The sequence below is a fragment of the Trichoderma citrinoviride genome (assembly GCF_003025115.1).
Source record: "Trichoderma citrinoviride strain TUCIM 6016 unplaced genomic scaffold BBK36scaffold_6, whole genome shotgun sequence".
Taxonomy (NCBI): Eukaryota; Fungi; Ascomycota; class Sordariomycetes; order Hypocreales; family Hypocreaceae; genus Trichoderma; species Trichoderma citrinoviride.
In genome coordinates, this window is record NW_020194714.1 from 1,246,073 (window position 1) to 1,264,743 (window position 18,671).

Here is an 18,671-nt window from a genome sequence, read left to right on the forward strand (position 1 = left end):
TTAGAGTTCATGCTGACAACTCGATTCTCAACGGCCAAATCCCGAGGTAAGTTGCGAGTTCTCAGCTGAGTCCAAAGGGACATGCAGCTTTAAGTCAGCGTGATACTTGCAGTGTCAGACCGCTGCCGTCTTGTGGAACAGGATCAACGTCTCACCCGTCTTTCGATATCATTTTAGCCAGATACAGCGTTGACCTCTTTGGGATTCTGCCCATCAGTCAGATTATGTCACAGCAGACGAAGCTTCGCAACTGAAATGATCTCAATATCCCCCAGCCACAGTCCAAAAACAGCCAAAACTCAGTGACAACCGAAGGATTGTAGGGTAGCCACTACGGCGCGAGTACCCGGATCTCTTCGGGCTGCTCGTTATCGATTAGACCGACATTCTTCCGAGCCTCAGCAACCGCCAATGAATGAGAACTTGACTCTTCTTTGAACAACTCATTACATGTACCGAATGCATCTTTCATCTTGACAGCCTTATTCTCACGCCCGGCCGGTGCCTGTTCAACCAGCCTTTCATGTCGCACATATTAATTACGAGATAGCCCCCCGCGTCCGTGAAGCCCTCTTGAGCCCCTTTGACGCGCTTTGGTGAAATCCGTCGGGCTTCGAGTCTTTGACCGCCCCCTGTCGCATGGCCGTGGCCCGGAACCGCCTGGACTTGGACACAGCGCTTCAATGACGGAGGACAAGATGCCGCTCATGCTGGACAACACCGTGCCCGTGGATCTAAACGATGTTGACGATCTATTTGGCGACGGCGTCGGCTTGTCGCTCCCGGACAGAGGCCATGATAGGTCGCTTGCACTCAAGCTTGATGACGTGAGAAGTCGTGGCTGCTGCCAGTGCGTACTCGTACATCCCCCCTCTTGCGCAAGCTGGACAATGGCTGACGGAAGCGCTGCAGGACTGTTGCCTGGTCCAAGTCCGGGACGATTGCAACTATCACGCCCGATGGCCAGTACCTGCAGCTCCGCTTCTTGCGGTGCAATCCGGTCAACGGCTCCTGGGACCTCAGCCAGCCGACGACATGTGAATTGATCAGGGGATCTCAGGGCATTCCCCTCGTTCACTTGGAGTGGGGTTCGGCCAATATCCCCGAGCTTGCTATTATCGACGCCGTCGGGAGAGTGGTTATTGTTAGCTTCTCGATATCTCTTAACCACCCGTTCATTACTCGGAAGTATGACACCGATAGCATCGACGATGCGAATGCCGTGGTTGGCGCGCACTGGTTGGCGGTAGCACCGCCTAATCAGCAGGTGAGAACATATCAATTGCCGGCGTCGAGATGACCCAAGGCGCTGACTCTCGTGAGAAAGAAACCGTATAATGTGCTGTATGGGCCAGCGATAAAAAATGGCAACTACTACCACTACGAAAGCTCCTTTATCCACGCTGGCGGGCCGAGTCACCCCCATTCATCCAAGAGTGCCCTGTTCTGCGTCACAATCAGTGGTATGCTGAAGATGTTTTGGTCTCAAAACAACAATCGAATGGAAGAGACCACGATGGAGCTTGAGAGTGTCAACTCGTTGGATGAGCTGGTCACGCATGCGTCCATTGCCTCTGACAGAAGTAAGCCATACGTATCATGTCCCAGATTGCAGAATCATGCCTAACATCCTGATAGGACATCTGCTCGTTGCCGTTGCAACCTCGTCGAAGCAGCTAAGGCTGCTCAAGATTGAGATTCAATGGGGCGGTCCTGGTTCGCAGCCAGACAAGAACCCTCTACCCCAGAACGCTCGACTGAGTCCTTCGCTTGTCGAAAAGCATCTCGCCGCCACGACATGGTTGCAGACGGGGGCCGGGCATGCCAATAACGACGCTTCGATGGCCGAGCTGTCTCACTTACACGTTCTTCCTTCCATCATGGACAATACGGGAAAGAGCACCGTCCCACCCATGATCGTCGCCATCAGGACGCGCGCGCCCACTGCTGCATCATTTCAGACAGCCCAGACCGTTATTGACCGCTGGGAAGCAGTAGTTGAGCCACGGCCCAACGTTCACCCGGCTTTTGAGCAGCTGGGAATCCGGAGGAACAGCGACATCCCTGAGCAGCCGAAACATACGCGGCTGCGACAGCTGGACCCAATTGTGATCAACAAAGTGCTGGTCGGCTTCCAGTCTGTCCAGTTCGGAAAAGTCTTGGTACTAACCATGTCTGATGGCACCGTGGAATACCGAGATCGGTTTACATTTGAAGAAGTCTACACGACAGAAGACCCCAACAGGGTCATGAACTTACACCACGCCGGCTGGGTGTTTGGCGAGGAAGGGCCATGCTACCAGGTCGCCTTTTCACCGACCCACTGCTCCATGGTCCAGGTGTCCGACGATGGGGTGGTCAAATGGCGCAAGCTGCATTATCCGCATGGCGACATTGGCGACTCTTACCAAGACGTCCATTACGGCGCCACAATGGCGGGCCTGACGGTGACGGCCTCACCTGCCTTGTGGCACCAGGTAAACTACGATGACCTGCTGGCCATTGTCGCGCCGTACACGTCCAAGAAGCGGTTTATCCACGACTGGATCATTGAGATAACCAAGGTGCTCAAGATTCAGGTCGACTACTCCGAGGAAACCCACCATGACTCTCTGATGAGAAATCTTCCGCTTCAATGCTGCCTGAGCATCATGAATAGCCTAGGATTCAAGGGAGAGATGAATCCGAGGTCGTTCCAGGGCAAGTTCTCGATGATTGACCTCCATGTGCGCAACGTGGTTGTCCTCATCACCCTCGCGATTAACACGCCAGTGACGGTGAGAGAGAAGATGAGCCCCATGGATGAACCTGGTAAGTCTGCCGTCATCTTTGGTCCTTGGGTTAGATGGTTCTGTTGAAACTAAGTGACCGCGAAATAGAGGTTGTAGAAGCAGTAGCAGGCTGTGCCAAGTGGTCTCTGGATCTGCTGGCGTGGCTCACCGACAGCCTATTCACACTCATGAACGACAGCGAGTTTATGGCGCGGTTGGAACCTAAGCGGTTTGCGGAGGTGACACCATACCTGCACACGCTCAACGACGTATCCCTCCATCTCCTGCTCTCCTCCTCCAGCAGAAGCTTTTTGCTCTGTGTGTGCCGGAGGATTGCCCATCTGCAGTCGATGAGCGAACGAGCCATAGAGTTTTACCGATCGCAATCGGCAACCATTGACCAAGCGGGCCATCCGAAGATACAAAACCTTCCGCTCCAGCAAGCATATCAGAAGATGCAGCAAATCACTGCAGCCAGCCTGGTCAAAGTGGGCGACTTTGAGAAGTTGCTGAACACGCTCGGCGCGGACATCCGGCAGATCTATCAGGCGGTCCTCCCAAATCTCGTGAAGCATCAGAACAATGCCACCCAAGGGAAGCAAATCGACCTGGCTGTCAAGTCGGCGCAGAGCCAGCTGGAGCTCAACATCCTGTTGGCGGCAAATCCGCCGTCTCCTTTCTTACCGGTCATCAAGAAGTTCTTCAGCAAAGACCTGCCTGCATTCCGGAGCCACACTGATCCTGCGAAGCTCTACTTTGCAAACTACGACCTCCTCGGCGTCCAGGACGACAAGTCAAGCTTGAGGGCCAGGGAGGCGAGGCACGTCTACGTCGACTTGTTCAAAAAGACGGAGATGAAGCTCGGGAACCAGCAGTGGAGGAGATGCACGCGTTGCGCGTCGGTAATGGAAGACGTGTTTGGGACCCGTGCCGGCTTTACCTTTGTCCTGGGGCAACAGCGCAAATGCGCCTGCGGTGGTCTATGGGCATTGCTGCCAAGGGGGAAGCTGCTCTTGTGAGGAAGAGGCTTGAGCCCGGCGAAGTTGGCGCTTGGGTAGCTTGACGAGATTGGTTTACAGGTGTGCTGGGTTATTGGATGAGCAGAGTCCTGTTAATTGGGTATTGGGAGTTTCGATTGGGGAATTTTGCTTGTGCGTCCATATTGGGAGTTTTGCAAGAGGGGGACTATCGTTCACGGATTGGATAACCGTAACTACTTGGCTACCTTGTTTCAGACAGCGCTTTTAGAATTATCATCATGGTCAGTCAAGCGCTTTTCGACGTATTGTCTCTGTTTAGTGCATCCCGTACGTATGCATTTGTGAAGACGGTGAGGTAGTTGTATGTATGTACGAGTACTTGATCCTCGCTGCTGATAACTGCCTGCCGAATAGACATGCCCAATAGGAGTGGACTGGCCTCTCTGTACGACTCGCGCACAAGAGAAAAAAAAGGTCCCGCAACTGCCGGGTGACGCAAGAACCTCATTTCACGAGACCCCGATTTTCGAGGGCGATCTGTGTGACGGTGTAACTCGACTGGTGATGCGTCTGAGTAAGGCACCTTACCTTACTGTACCTTACATACATACAGACTCGTGTCACCCCGTCTAGCCTTCTTGGACCATGTGAGTCCATGTGGCTGGTTTCCAGAGCTACGGTATCTAAGGTATCTAGTCTAGTATATGCTGGCAATGAATGTGGTACTACTAAGTACTATGTTGGAGGTAATAGTAGTACTTAGGTAGTTCGTACGATTGATCACCAGGATGGACAAGACGAGATGACAAGTCCAGATAGAAAAGACAAGGGGGTTGCGGGCGCAGCATTCTGAGTTTGGTTCGTTGAGATGAGAATGCAATGGTCAACGGGATAGATGCCTTTTTTGAATTGCCTGGGGATGAGATGAGATGGAGATCCGGGGAGCTTGATGTACATACATTCGAGTAGGAGTAGCTCACAGGAGGAGGAGGAGTAGTAGTACGGTAGTAGCGATAATTTTAATCTTGCGGGGGTGGGTTTTAAATTGGGGTGGTGATTGTTGGAGATGGTGTTTTGATGCATGATTCGTCGAGGTTGGGATTGGATTGGATTGATGGGGGAGTCATTTCATTCTTGGGGGCTTTATCTGCCAATGGATGCTGCTACTGGTGGTATGTAGGTAGGTAGTATTAGTACTAGACGGCTTCTGAAATAAACTCAGTCTCGCCGACTTCTACATACTATCATGACCAGCGATTGAGGACAGCGAATGATGCAAATACTAGTGCTCCGTTCTGTGATTACGGAACTTTTTAATTGGTCAATTTCTTGGAATTAGATGAGATCGCGCAGAGGCCATTGTGTGCTCAGTGAGGCTGCCGCCAACTTGAACTCGGGGGCATCAGGGAACATGAACCTCTTCGTGCAGACTTGACGCAAATACGAGTACTGCAGGTACCGGTGAAACCCTGACGGACCAATTGATCCAATTGACAAAAAAAGTTGGTCTCAGCCACTCGATTTCGCCAGCCTTGGGGCAGATGCAGCGCATCGTGGACGGGCAGCCAATCGACCGGGCTTGCCGCGCGCCAATAGTTGTCCATAGTAGTACCTACGTGGGACACCGATGCTGATGGAGGACAGAGAATGTACAAACAGACAACCCCCGCAGCGCCCATTGATTGGTGCATGTTCTTGTTGTCTCTGTAGAGCATGAACGCCGGGGGAGGAGGGATGGCAGGCGAGATAAGGCTCTTTGATGAAGAACATGGATGGCTGGCTACCTTACCTCGTTACTACTAATAAAGGAGGTGAAGTGAGGTCAAGGCCAAATAGAGGTTAGGTACCTTACAATGCTATCAGGGACTGGCGCCATCTCCAGATTGGCGCATGGGTGGATGGCATTCCAGTGGCTGCGAGTGGCTCATGCAAGACTGGCGCCAAAACAGCAGCAAGCAAAACACCAACATGAAGGTACATGCACGTTTGTGCCAGTTTGGGCGAGGTGGGAGTGCAGGTACTGGCAGACAATTGAAGGAAGAGTCTGGAATGGTGAATGGATGGCTGTCAACCGTTTGCAAAGCCCTCTCCTTTATTTCTACTAATATCACGCATACGATACATAAGGTAAGGGGCACTAGGATTAATTCAGGCTGGCGAGGCCATCAAGGCTCAAGAACAGTACAACTACAGTGACAACCTGTCGGGTGCCTGAATGATTCGCGTCAGGGCCCAGCCATTAATTAGCATTAGCGGCCGTTTCCCCTGGCCAAGGAGCACAGCGCTAGCGCAGGTACCGGGGCGGCTGGGCCAGAGAGGTGGCCAAAAGGAGTTCATGTTGAGCTCGTCAACTCAACGTGCGCAGCTCGACCTCCCTATTTGCCTTTTTTTTTTCGTTTCTCTCCAGCGGAGTCTCCAGCATCCAGGGTTGCGATGCGCTCTGGACCAATGGGAGGGAGGGGGCCTTATTTCTGGTCGAGGCTTGACTGCGCGCTTCTGGTAATTGATAATAAACATCCATGCCCGTCAGTTTTCTCGAGGTGGTGCATGTGGCGATGGCGCACAGCTCGCATGCGTGTCCAATCAGCTGGCCCAGCCTCGATCTTACATGCAGAGACCGGACGGCTGCGAAGTGATTGCTCGCCAATCAGCAGCACAGCAGCCGCGGAATCGATCCTGCTAGCAGTTAAATAGTCGCAGACGCTCTCCCAGCAGCTGGAATGAGAGCAGAACTGATCCCAGATAACAATTCAAGCGGCACCAACGCGCCATTGCTGGTAGTAGTACCTAGTAGTAGTACTACAATCAGGGGTCCCCTTGAGAGTGAGGCCTGGTTATGTACTAAAACAGGTACAACTACAGCGAGTCGAATTGAAAGCAACCTCCACCCTTCCTCTCTACCCCGCCCCACCGCCGCTGGCAAATCTCCATTGTCCCTCGTCCGTCAACACGACCGGGCCAGCCTCGCTTCTCCCTTTTTCCCAGCATCGTCACCTTCGACTCCTTGCTCGTCGTCGGTCGACTAATACAGTCCCGGCCTAACGCCCAATCCCCCTCTCCGCGTTAGTCCCAGCTCTTGCTCTTTTCTTGGAAGGCTCCTCCGGCCGTTTGCCTCTTCTCGCTCGTCACCCCTTCAGTCGAGGCCGGTTCATGGGCAATTTCCAGTGCCAAACCCAGCCGGCGTTAAGACTGTCGTGAAGCGTTCGGCGCGCGCCTCGCCTCGCTTGCTTGCCTGCCATTCTTCGTATCTTGCTTGTCCGCCTGCTTGCTTTAGCGCTTCGTGTACGAGTTCTCTCCTCGTACCCCCACGACTCGCTCAATTCAATCAAATCATTTTGCTGCCTGCCTGCCTGCCTGTACCTCGCTCTGCAGGTACTACGAGTACGAGTACTCTCATGGACGTCGCATCGCAACCTGCCAGCGGGCCCAGAGCCATGGCGTCGATCCTGCCAGACTCTGATACGCAACCTGCTTCATCCCAAGCACCTCCACCTGCATCGCGGTTGCGGAATAGCGCCGCTCGAACTCGACCTGGATCTGGAACCGGCAGCGACGAGCACGACCACGGGCACGAGTACCATCGGCACCAGGAACAGCAGCGGGAAGACGAGCAGGACGAGTCCGGGTTCGACGCCGCCGACGACGAGTACTACCAGCAGTACCACCGGGACTACAGCCAGGCCTACGCCCAGGAGCACGACCATCGCCAGGAGTATCATCACCAGGACGACCACCACCCTCATCTCCAGAGCGAGAGCGACACCGACCCCGGAACCGCTGCTACTACTGCTGCTACTACTCCCTCTACCGCGACTACCGCTGGTACTCCCGCCACTCCTCCTCCTCCCACCACCACCATCGCTACCCGTGTTCCTGTCCCTCTCCCGGCCGGCATCCGCACTACCATCGCGGCCACTCACAGCCGCTCCCAGACGCTCGACTACGTAGATCCCTCTGCTCCCACCCTCATCTCTCCCGTCGTTGCCTCCTCTCTTCCCTTTCGCTTCTCCGGTCCCATCAAGCGCAAGCCCGTGTCCAGCACCGCGGCCTCCTCCTCGCTTGTCTCGCAGTACCTCCAGGGCTCTCCTCTGCTTCACACCACCACCATTGACCTGCCCAAGCCCGATCACAGATTCGCGCGGCCGCCATCCGTCGACAGTCCCACCTTCTACGAGTACCCTGCCTCTGTGCGAGCCTCTGTGCGACCTCCTCACCAGTGAGTTGCCCTTCTTTGTCTTGTTTCTTTGTCTGCTCCCTCCCTCTTACACGCGCACACACACGCTTTCCCGTATCACCCCGTCCACCCCCATCTCTTTTGTTTCTACTACATCAACGCCCCCTTGTTGTTTGGAAACATATTCCCTCGCGCGCCAATTGTCCAACCAAATCACAGAGTACCTCGTACAAAGCGCAGAGTACAGAAGTCTAACTCAAGGGCCCCCTCTAGACAACGTCAAACCACAGCAGAGCTGGCGCCAAGCGACGACGAAACAGCTGCTGCTTCGGGAAACATTTCCACCCACGGTGGGCCTCCCGCTGAAACGGCTGACACGGAGTCCTCTGCTGGACTGTCAGTGTACGACGACTTGCTGCCGGATCTGACACCTGACGGCACGCCCGACGCTGCTTCTGTCAAGGAGCGCGACCAAGACACGGACAGCGCCTCCGACGCCGAGTCCAACTACGACGACCGCTCGGATCCCCCTCCCTCTCCGCCCATGTTGGCTCCGACCAAGCACGCGCCTCCGCATCTCCGGCTCGAAAAGGTCGATCCCTCTATCCATATAGGGGAGGGGCCGCAGACGTACATTGACGACTCGCCGCAGTCCGCCGCCATAGACGGGTCGCCGAAGCTCAACAAACCGCTGCCGCGATCACCTGGCGCAACCTCTCCGCTGGCCTCCATTTTTGGCTGGGGAAACTCGTCGTCCACGGAGCTGTCGTCGTCGCCTTTGTCGCCGAACGCTAAGGGCTCGGCCAATGACAATCGACGGTCAACAAACAGTCTCTCGTCAAGGCATACAAAGCCCAATGCAACCACAACTCTCGCCCAACAACGCGAATCCTTCTTCTCGACGCACTCACCCCACCTCTCCCAGAACACAGCCCTGATCGAGGAGATGGAAGACGAGCTCAAGGCCATCAGCTCCGAGCTGGCTGCATCCATCCGCCGCGAGATTGACCTGGAGGACCTGGCCGACAGGCTCCAGGAGCAGCTCACCAGCAACCCGCAGACGCTCGCCAGCAAGCGCACAAGCGACTACTTTTCCGACTCTGGCCACAGCACGGCCAAGCTCGGCGAGTTTGACCACACCCGGGATGAGATTGAAAAGGTGCAGAGGAGGTCGGAGCAGGAGAGAGCTTCCCTCCGCCTCGAGCTGACATCGAAGCTGCAAGAGGAGAGGGAGAAGAGAAAGGATCTCGATCAGAAGATTAGGCAGCTTCAAGAGCGAGCTTCTGAGGTGGACGTGGTCGAGATCAACAACATGGATGCTACCGAGCGCATCAAGGAACTGGAAAGCACTTGCGAGGATCTGCGGCGGAAGCTATCAGAGGAGCGCCAGTCCAAGGCCAATTTTGAAGACATTCTAGCCGCCCTCAAGTCTCAGCTGCAGGAGGCCTCTGATGAGCGAGATAACCTCCGCGACGAGGTCGTCCCGGAGCTCAAGGCGCGGGTCGAAGGCTTGGAGTCGGAGGCAGCCGAGTACGCCAACTTGACGTACGAATCCTCCAGGATGCAGCAGGAGTTGCACACCTTGAAGCGCGAGAACAGCTCGCTGCGCAACTCCATGGCCAGCGGCATAGACGAATTGCCCACCAAGCGAATGTCAGTCATTGGACTGTCCGGCCTGGGTGGCCTGGGCGGCCTGTCCCGGTCCAATTCGATTGGCCTCTCGCGGTCCAACTCTGTGGCTACCGGATCGCGGAACCGTATGCCTCCCGGAATCGGTGGTCTCAAGAGATCTGACAGCTTCAAGACGGCTGCGCAGACTGACTCTCGAGAGACTTTGCTTGAGAGGCTCAAGGACGTGGAAGAGCAGCGCGACGCTCTTCACGGTGCCCTCAAGAGTCTGTTGGAGCGACACGAGTTCCAGAATCGGGAGTACCAGAAGAAGATCCGCATGCTGGAGAAGGAGCGCCAGCGCCTCACCACCGTTACGCCCCGGAAGGCCGGCTTCGAGAAGGACATGGGCAAGCTGCGCACGGAGATCAACCTCCTGCGACGACGCGCCGAGGATGCCCTCGAGCAGAAGTGGCAGGTTGAAAAGGGCCTTGGCGGCCTCAAGATTGATCTCGACCGAGCGGAAGAGGAGATCCAGTCTCTGCGTGGTCTCCTCAAGGAGAACGACATTCTGATCCCGCCCTCCATCGCTCGCCTGAGCAGCTCTAGCGACACTGGCCGGGAGCCCGTTACGTCCGAGTCCCTCCGCAATGCGTACGCGGAGCTGCAGGCTGCGTACACGGCATCACTGGCGCGCATCCGAGAGCTGGAAGACTCTGCTTCTGACGACGAGACCAGAGAGGCCATGGAGCGCCTGGAGCGTTCGCTCTCCGCCGCAGTGCTGGAGCGTGACGCAGCCAGAAGGGAGGTTGACCAGCAAAAGGCTCAAATCAGCATGATGGCGGCTGACGAGGCCCACTCAGCTGCGGCCGACGGCACTCTGGCCGAGCAGCTCAAGGAGTCTGCCGATCTCATTGAGCAGCTCACGGCCCAGGTGCGCCAGCAGCTGGACACCAACACCGAGCTGCGAACACGTCTCGAGTCCGCCGTCGCAAGGGGAGAGGCGGATCGCAAGACCAACTCGCAGCGCATTTCGGAGCTCCAGGAGCGTCTCCGTGTCCTGGAGGACCAGGTCGTCGCCGCCCAGACCGCGTCGGAGGACCGTGTCGTCCGTCACGAGGAAGAGATTACCCGACTGCGCGAAGCGCATAACGAGCAGCTTCGTCGCCTTCAGGCCGATCCCACCGACGGCTCGGCACACAGGTCGGGCCCCAAGCCGCTGTTGAGCACGCGGCCCATTGCTTCCAAGAGCCTCGAAGAAGAGGCTGATATGAAGACGCTCCGGGCGCGCGTCTTTGAGCTCGAAAAGGCCCTTGGAGAGGCCGAGGACGAAATGCAAGAGGTCGTGGCTAGGATGAACATGGCCCAGGTCGAGGTCCTCAACCTCCAGGAGGACCGCGAGGCAGCCGTCCGAGAGACTAGGCGACTCGAGGAGCTGCTGAAGAAGGAGCAGTCCAAGGCCGGCTTTGGCGGGTTCTTTGCCGCTCGAAGCTAAAAGGCCTGATGATGGAGAAACGCTGTGGTAATACTAATACGGAAAGGGATGGAGTCATGGGATACGTCTTACAGCTGTATAGACATGTCGTACAGCATGCGGCGATTCGAGCACCTTTGTTCTGGAGTTGTGTTACATTTGCATGATGATGCATTATATCGAGCCCGCTCGAACTGATGGATGTGGCCTTGGGTTTTTACTACCGAAAAAAATCATTCGAAATGGCTGGCGTCAGCAACATATACAGGAGGAGTTTGGAGTATGTCTTTTTCTTCGGATTTTGTGCGGGTCATCTGGGAATATTCGAAACACATCTTTACACATGTCTTACTATAACAGCAAACAGCTCTGGATTTAGACGCTTGAAACGGTTCTTGCATTACAGACGCCGTTGGAGAGGCTGCATTGAGGATCTTATTTTGCATATCAACTAGAGATGACCTTGTGAGCATTTTTAGGCAGTATTGGAGTAGATTATGCGTGAGAGTGCGACGGATGCTTGTATATACTCTGGTTTGTAGTAATGGCAGTGGTGATGTGCTGTGTTTTGTCTCGCCCAAGTCTCGTGAAGGCCATCGATGCTCATTACCTAGAGATTGCAGTCCCAAGTTGCAGTGATGCCCGGTAATATCTGGTGAGTGTTGATATTGGCAAGTTCTCCTGCCGAAAGGCAAGATGTTCTTACATGTACGTACGAAGTGCCTACCTTGGCAGGCTTGATACATGAACTAAAGTGCGCATAAACATTGAGACCATCTGATTAACTCTTCTTTACCCTTGTTCTTCACTTGACATCTCCACCATCCCATCGTGAACAGTTTATTTTCATACTTTTTTCACTCTTTACAATCACTCGTTTTATGCACATGCAGAACTCTAGGACCCTTGTCCGACAGACACCATGATATCAGCAAAACACCACGCCCTCAACACTCTCATCTCCCTGCCAACGTTCTTTGCAACTCCCATCCGAAGCTTCCTCCTCGACCATTTCTCTCTACACCACGATGTCAAAGGCGTGCTCGAGTACAGCGTTGCGTTGTACGCAGTGTGGTTCTGTCTCTATCTCATTGAACTAAGGACGAGGGAGCCTTCTTCTCCTCCTCCGTCAGCGCGGTTTCAGAGGGTGCAGCGTGCGAGAGGGGGTTTCGTGGAGAGGGTACTTGGGGGGGCTGTGCGGGTGGTTGTCGAGCGGAGAGAGGTTTGGTTCTGGGCTGGGACGGGGTTGATGGTGTGGGTTGTTGGGGATTGTGTGTTGTGGGTTGTTGATGATGATGAGGGTGGGAAGGGGGTGGTGGTGAGGGGGTTGGGGACGGTGGTTTTTGGGGGGGTTTTGATGCCGCTTTGGTTTGATGTGAGTTTTGCTTGCGTTACTGTTATTGACGCACTGAATTGAGAGAGAGAGAGAAAAGGGCGGGGGTTTGAGAATGGGATGCTAATGTTTTGTCTTGGATAGAGGCCGGACGTTGAAGCCCACGAGATGATTGTATCATCTCTACATGACCCACGAGTGGGCGAGACTTGGACGGTGCTGTATGTCATCGACATTGCGGCTCTAGTCCTTTGTTTGGTGTCTACGGCTGGACATATGGATGTGTTTGCTGCAGGTTGGGTGGGAAAAGAATGGGTGAAGGATGCGGTTGAGTGGTGGTTCCCCGTGGGCACGATGCCGCACCAGGCGTTTCTCCTGCTGTGGCTTTTGTCGCCGTTTACAGACTTGTTGGACACGGTAAGAAAACCCCCTCAAGGAAAAACTATTGAGTTCTGTCTACTATTCTTTCTTCAAGGGACATGAAAAGAGAAGGAAGAAAGCTGATGTCTGAGTGTGTGTGTGTCTTTGCAGATCCTGTACGCCGTCTACAGAAGGTAGGATATTCACGAGTATGCGCGGCGAGTGCACTTGGCGGATCATCATCATCGCCGAGGACGGTGTGGTTTGGCGATCAAGAGGTGTCGGATGGTGAGCTGGGTTTTGATACTGTTTCTTGTGGGGAGGGCGTGTGAGGTGCTGGGGGAGGTTGAATGGGTGGTGCGTTTGTTTAGGGGGGTTTGTGAGGAGGATGTTTTAGGGGGGGTTGAGTTGAGTTGATGTTGTGGTGACAGCGTGGTGTGTAAGCGGGCGGATGAATCCAATGGTGGTTAGAGCGGGTACACAGAAATTTACAGCGATGATTGAGGGCTTGTTAGCGCGTTGCTGCCTGGAGAGGGCGCTGTAGATGGCGCTGAAGGCATCAGTCAGCAGTGGAGGCAGTCGAGATGCGTGATTCTTCTCACTTCAACATACTCTTGACACCAGAATCAACAGCATTGAACGAAACGCTTGCTGTCACCATCTAGCTTGCTATCTTCTGGGGCTGCTCTTTGTACTCGGCCATGTTGCCATCGACGAGGCTCTAAGCCTCTCACGGAACAAAGGGGTAATGACAGCTTTGGAACGGGACTCGTTGCTTTGCCCTGACAAACTCGCCACTTTCACGGCTCTTTGTCTCTTTCGTTTCAAAACATTGGATCGGACAACGATCTGAAAGTTGCGTTCAATGCGACACACATTCTAACTCTCGCTCATCATCCACTTCTTTACTTGGGAATACCATGGTCCCGGGATCGATAGAATCAAAGACGGCTTACTTTGACCAACTATCAAATCTATCTCGTATCTACTACGATGGGCGTGTACACGAGAAACGAGACGACGACGACGACGACGGCTTTGATGCGCGCGAAGAGGCGCAGAGGGAGCTCCATCGGAGATTCTTCCAGTCTGCGCCGAGTTCACGCGCTTCTGACCAGCATGGCATGACACAGAAATCACCACGGGATCAGGGAACAGAGCAACAGCAGCCATCAAAGCAGCAAGAACAGGTCTCCTTGAAAGCAAATCGGCTCCGACACCTTACCCCTCGAAAGGTCATCCCCCCGCCACGGCCTGAGCCCGCAGTTGTCAAGGGGACTGGGCCGGGAAAGCAGAGGCCCAAGGGGAGACTTGCTGCGCTACTCGATCAGAGTGCGGAAGTTGTCCATGAGACGCCTTGTGTCGTCGGCACGGGGAAGCCGAAAGACAGAGACGGCGATGTGATTGTCGTCGCAGACACTCCTCTGCTGCCGCGAACATCCACGTCCTTGAAGAGGCCGCTGGAGAGCGCCTCTGAGGAATCGTCTTCATCGCCGTCTGTTAACGTCAAGGCGGGCATGACGAAGTCGATGACGCGCGGCAGCAGCAAAAAGGGGCGCCTGTCGGGGCCAAAGGTGCGGCCCGAGGAGGACCAGATATTCAGGGGCCTGTCCTTCTTTTACGTCCCGGACAATGACATTGCGCCGGTCAGGCGGCTGCGCATCAACAGGGCGAGAGAATTCGGGGCTGTCTGGACGAGGGACCTGACGGCGGCCACGCATGTCGTGGTGGAGAAGAAGCTCGAGTGGAAGGACGTGGAGAGGATGCTGCTGCTGCTGCCCAGGGAGAAGTTTGAGGGCAGGGAGATGCCGAGGGTGGTGAATGAGGACTATCCGCTGGATTGTATCCAGTTTCGGGCTATTGTCGATGCTGGGCAGCGCAAGTATTTGCTGAATGGGCAGCCGGCTGTGGGAGCGAAGGAGAGTGAGCCTACGACTCCTCATGCTGCGGATGTGATAGTTGAGGAGACGACCAAGACGAAGGCGAGGGCGAGTTCGTTGCCGCTGAAGCCGGCGCCTCGTAACAAGGCGAAGTGGGATCATGTTCCGCCAAAGGGGACGCCTTCTCAGACGGAGGAGTCGTCATTGAGCGGTCCTAGGACGAGGAATGGGACTGCGGGAGTGGTGGCGATGGAATCCCAGGCTGTTGTGGTTGATGTGGAAGATGGCGAGGAGACGACAAAGGATTTGTCACGGGACGATGCGGATATGCAGAATCACATTGCTTCGAAGGACGAGAAAGATGAGTTGTCCGAGTACATCTCGATGATGCAAGAGTACAAGGATCTACCCCTGGATGTCGACGAGGAGGAGGATGCTCAGCCTACGGCAAATGAAACAGAAGCCCCGGTGGATCTCAATCACCAGGCTGAATCAGGGGACGATTCACCGCGGCAGAGGAGGTCGTCTCGGCGGACTCGACCGACGAGCAAAACGATAGCGTTCGAGGACCGCTTCGCTTGCAACAGAGCCGGCAGAAAGGACGCCAACCAAGACAACCCAAACGCACGCACCATCGAAGTTTTGCAAAAGATGAACAGCTACTATGAGAGAATCAACGACCACTGGCGAACAATGGCCTATCGCAAAGCCATCACTATATTGAAGCAGCAAACTGTCAAGATCACCACCGAAGAGGAAGCCTACCGGCTCCCCAGCATCGGCCGCCGGCTGGCGCAAAAGATTGAAGAGATTGTCACGACAGACAAGCTGAAGCGGCTCGAATACGCAGAAAAAGAGCCTTCCGATCACGCGCTGCAGACCTTTCTGGGCATCTACGGCGTGGGGAACAAGGTTGCCGAGCAGTGGATCGCGCAGGGCTGGCGGACGCTCGACGACGTGAGGACGCACGCCAAGTTGACGCCCAGCCAGAGGATTGGCGTGGATCATTACGAGGAGTTGAATACGCGGATACCGCGGAGCGAGGTGACTGCGCTGGGCGAGGTTGTCAGGAAGGCTGCGGGACGGATCGATGCGAGGGTGCAGGTGATTGTTGGGGGCAGTTATCGGCGAGGGGCAGAGAGCTCGAATGATATCGATCTGATCGTGACGCGGCCGGGGACGGAGTCCGTGGCAGATCTGAAGCCGTTTCTGAACAAGTTGGTCGATCGGCTGGAGAGGGATGGGTTCCTGGTGGCTCGACTGGCGTCGTCGCGGGCTGGCGGCGATGGAAGCAAGTGGCACGGCTGCTGCGTGCTACCAGAGACACCCAATGTCAATAGTGGTCAAGGCAAAAGCGATGCTGACTACTACTGCCGTCCGATATGGAGGAGAATCGACTTCCTGCTCGTCCCAGAGGCAGAGCTCGGCGCGGCGCTGATTTACTTTACGGGCAACGACATCTTCAACCGCAGCATGCGGCTGCTGGCGTCGAAGAAGGGGATGCGGCTGAACCAGCGGGGGCTGTACAGGGACGTGCTGAGGGGCGCGGGGCCTTTGCGGGCCAAGGTGACGGAGGGGGAGGTTGTGGAGAGGAGGGATGAGAGGAGGATATTTGAGATTTTGGGGGTCAAGTGGCGGGAGCCGTGGGAGAGGTGGTGTTGATGGTTCTTTTTGTAGGGAGTGGCTATCCAGCACCCCAACTTGGCTATCTAACACCCTAAACTTTTAGTGTGATATACTAAGGCATACATACGCCCAATCACAACTCCCAGCTAATATCAGCGCAGAAAAAGCAAATCTGCAATAAAAGCTACACGCCTGCGTAGCCACGCATTAGAAAAATAGTCTTAGCTACTTTTTTTCTTATATCTGCTCTGAGAATGATGCGTCATTCTTGAAGTCTTGATATAGAAGAAAGTACCTGTACTTTATGTGTCGGTGCTGAGTTAGCGAAGAGCAAGGTATATGCTACAGGGTGACCTTGCCATACATTTATAAGTACTATGGGGTGTTGGATAGCTAAGTTGGGGTGCTGGATAGCCACTCCCTTTTTGTATGGGGTTGATGGTGGCTGCTAATTTGTATAGACATTGAGGCCTCATCTTTATATTAGGATGTTTCTTGCTATCTTTCTTTTATCCATATAGAAATGGTTTAACTGGGTACTTCTCTATCCTTTCTGGATACGTATTTGCGCTTCTTACTAAGGCATGTATGTATGTACAGTGGATGGATGTTGGATTGGACGACGGGATGTAATAGATCAGAGGGTTAGTGAGCACAATCACATGTGAAAGCAGTCCAACCAACGCCCTCTCAGTGACACTCAGCTCCAGGGACCTTGTCAGCTGCTGTCACTAACAAGAAGAAAAGAGGTGACGTCTAGCCCTTTCAATTCTCCGGGGCCGTCTCCATATTTATCCTTCCCGCGTCAAGTCGCATCAACTTCCAGGCCGAGGCTCAAAAGTCGGCAGCCGGACAGACACAAGCTAGTAGTAGTAGTCAGCTAAACCCGTGCCTTTCCCTCTTACAATCAATCCTCGTCCTGACATGCAACAACTGAAACCCTCGACTTCCCTCTCCAATGCGACACCGATTCGGACCATCTCCTGCTTCTTATAGTATTTGTTAGTTTCTTCTACCAGCTTGATCGCTGGCTGCGCTTTGTGGTGTACGCGGTGCTCGCGGAGAGATTCGATCCTTTTTTTTGGCGGAAAGCGACAATAGCCGAGGCCGAGGCAAGCAGCATCGATGGCGGCCTCGTGGATGTTGGAGGAGTGGAAGGTATGGCGATGCGATTGCGATGCGACTGCAATGCGATGCACCTCTTCTGGGGAATAGTGTGACGAGAAGAGAAGAAAAGAGACTGAACGGCTGACTCTTTGGTTCGGTTGATTGGCTGGCTACAGGCGTTCCTCGAGGGCATCATCCAGGACCCGGCGTACCATGACGTCCTCTCCCTCCTCAAGACGGCGCGCAACGGCGCGGTGTACGGGACAAAGGTGCGGTTTCCGCACGCGCTGGTGTGAGTTTTTCTTTTGCAAAATATGAGAATGGGAAACATGAAAATGCGAGAGAGAGTGTGGTGGTGACTGATGCGGATTGCGAATACTAGGATGATTTTTCTTTTCCGGTCTGGAACGTACGTTTTTAATCCCCCCTTTTCATCTGACGATACCGATACCGATACCGACGCGATGGTGGATATACTGGGCCATATGCAAATGTTGAAATATTGACGTGAGTGGAAATGAAAACTTGTAGCTTCCGGGAAAAGGCATCGTTGGTCTTCCGGGCGACGAAGAAGCACGCCACGAACCTGGCCAAGTTCGCATCGATATACAAACTCACCATGCTGGCCCTCAAGCGCTATGGCGCCACGCCAGGCAAGGAGGGTATGTCGTTCTTCTCCCACCCCTCTCTCTTCCTTCATCTCGCTTCCCGTCACTAAAGAAACTCGTGGATCGCTTGCAAAAAAGGCCCCTTTGACTCCTTCTTCGCCGGCCTCCTCGGCGGCTACATCGTCTTCGGCCAGCGCTCCAAGCGCTACGGCAAGATCTCGTCCGTCAACCAGCAGATCGTCATCTACATCTTCGCCCGCGTCGCCCTCGCCCTGGCGCGCCTCGCCGTCAAGCCGGGCCACGGCCTGCCCGTCGTGTCCGCCGAGCCGCTGCACTCGCGCATCAGCCACTACGCCTGGCCCGCGTTCGCGTCGCTGTCGTGGGGGCTGGTCATGCTGCTGTTCAAGCACCACCCCGAGGACCTGCAGTCGAGCCTGCGGAGCAGCATGACGTACATTTACAAGGACTGCGACCAGTGGGACTCGTTGAGGACGCTGCTTTGGCATAACAAGTAGAGGACTTGGATTGCGTGAGGGGGGGTTTTGGTATCAAAGCGTCTTCTTCTCGAATGGGTATATTGGCGTTTTTGTGCTTGCTGCCATTATGTATCAAAGGGCGTTTATCTTGGTGTTTTGGGCATGTCGCAATATTTCAATACACGGCGTGAGCGTGGACGAGAGTGGAAGTAGATTGGATCGGTATCTGCATAGAAACCATCACTCTGATTTCTTCTCTTGTGCTCTTTTAAAA

The 18,671-nt window shown here is 54.7% G+C and overlaps 4 protein-coding genes across 4 annotated transcripts; all 4 read left to right on the forward strand.

Moving 5' to 3' along the window:
* Positions 1-698: 698 nt before the first annotated feature.
* BBK36DRAFT_1116983 (hypothetical protein) lies at positions 699-3,790 on the forward strand (the record flags this gene model as incomplete). Its single annotated transcript, XM_024890297.1, has 6 exons — positions 699-850; positions 913-1,267; positions 1,328-1,583; positions 1,639-2,273; positions 2,340-2,811; positions 2,880-3,790. The coding sequence occupies 6 exons, from the start codon at positions 699-701 to the stop codon at positions 3,788-3,790; spliced, it is 2,781 nt and encodes a 926-aa protein (XP_024750350.1).
* Positions 3,791-6,949: 3,159 nt separating this feature from the next.
* BBK36DRAFT_1135243 (hypothetical protein) lies at positions 6,950-11,039 on the forward strand. The gene is given in 5 exon segments (XM_024892570.1): positions 6,950-6,988; positions 7,133-7,967; positions 8,155-8,159; positions 8,189-8,190; positions 8,206-11,039. The coding sequence occupies 4 exon segments, from the start codon at positions 7,147-7,149 to the stop codon at positions 11,026-11,028; spliced, it is 3,651 nt and encodes a 1,216-aa protein (XP_024750351.1). The 5' UTR covers positions 6,950-6,988; positions 7,133-7,146; the 3' UTR covers positions 11,029-11,039.
* A 3,178-nt stretch (positions 11,040-14,217) lies between these two features.
* Positions 14,218-16,242, forward strand: BBK36DRAFT_1117894 (Nucleotidyltransferase; the record flags this gene model as incomplete). The annotated part of the gene is made up of 2 exons (XM_024890409.1): positions 14,218-14,850; positions 14,938-16,242. 2 exons carry the CDS (start codon positions 14,218-14,220, stop codon positions 16,240-16,242), a joined length of 1,938 nt encoding a protein of 645 aa, XP_024750352.1.
* A 1,089-nt stretch (positions 16,243-17,331) lies between these two features.
* BBK36DRAFT_1199271 (peroxisomal membrane protein 4) lies at positions 17,332-18,436 on the forward strand (the record flags this gene model as incomplete). The annotated part of the gene is made up of 5 exons (XM_024897084.1): positions 17,332-17,364; positions 17,490-17,605; positions 17,696-17,722; positions 17,845-17,975; positions 18,060-18,436. 5 exons carry the CDS (start codon positions 17,332-17,334, stop codon positions 18,434-18,436), a joined length of 684 nt encoding a protein of 227 aa, XP_024750353.1.
* Positions 18,437-18,671: the final 235 nt, after the last annotated feature.

Excerpts from the sequence above, each read along its gene's own strand:
- BBK36DRAFT_1135243 (XM_024892570.1), top strand. The coding sequence starts at position 7,147 with ATGGACGTCGCATCGCAACCTGCCAGCGGGCCCAGAGCCATGGCGTCG.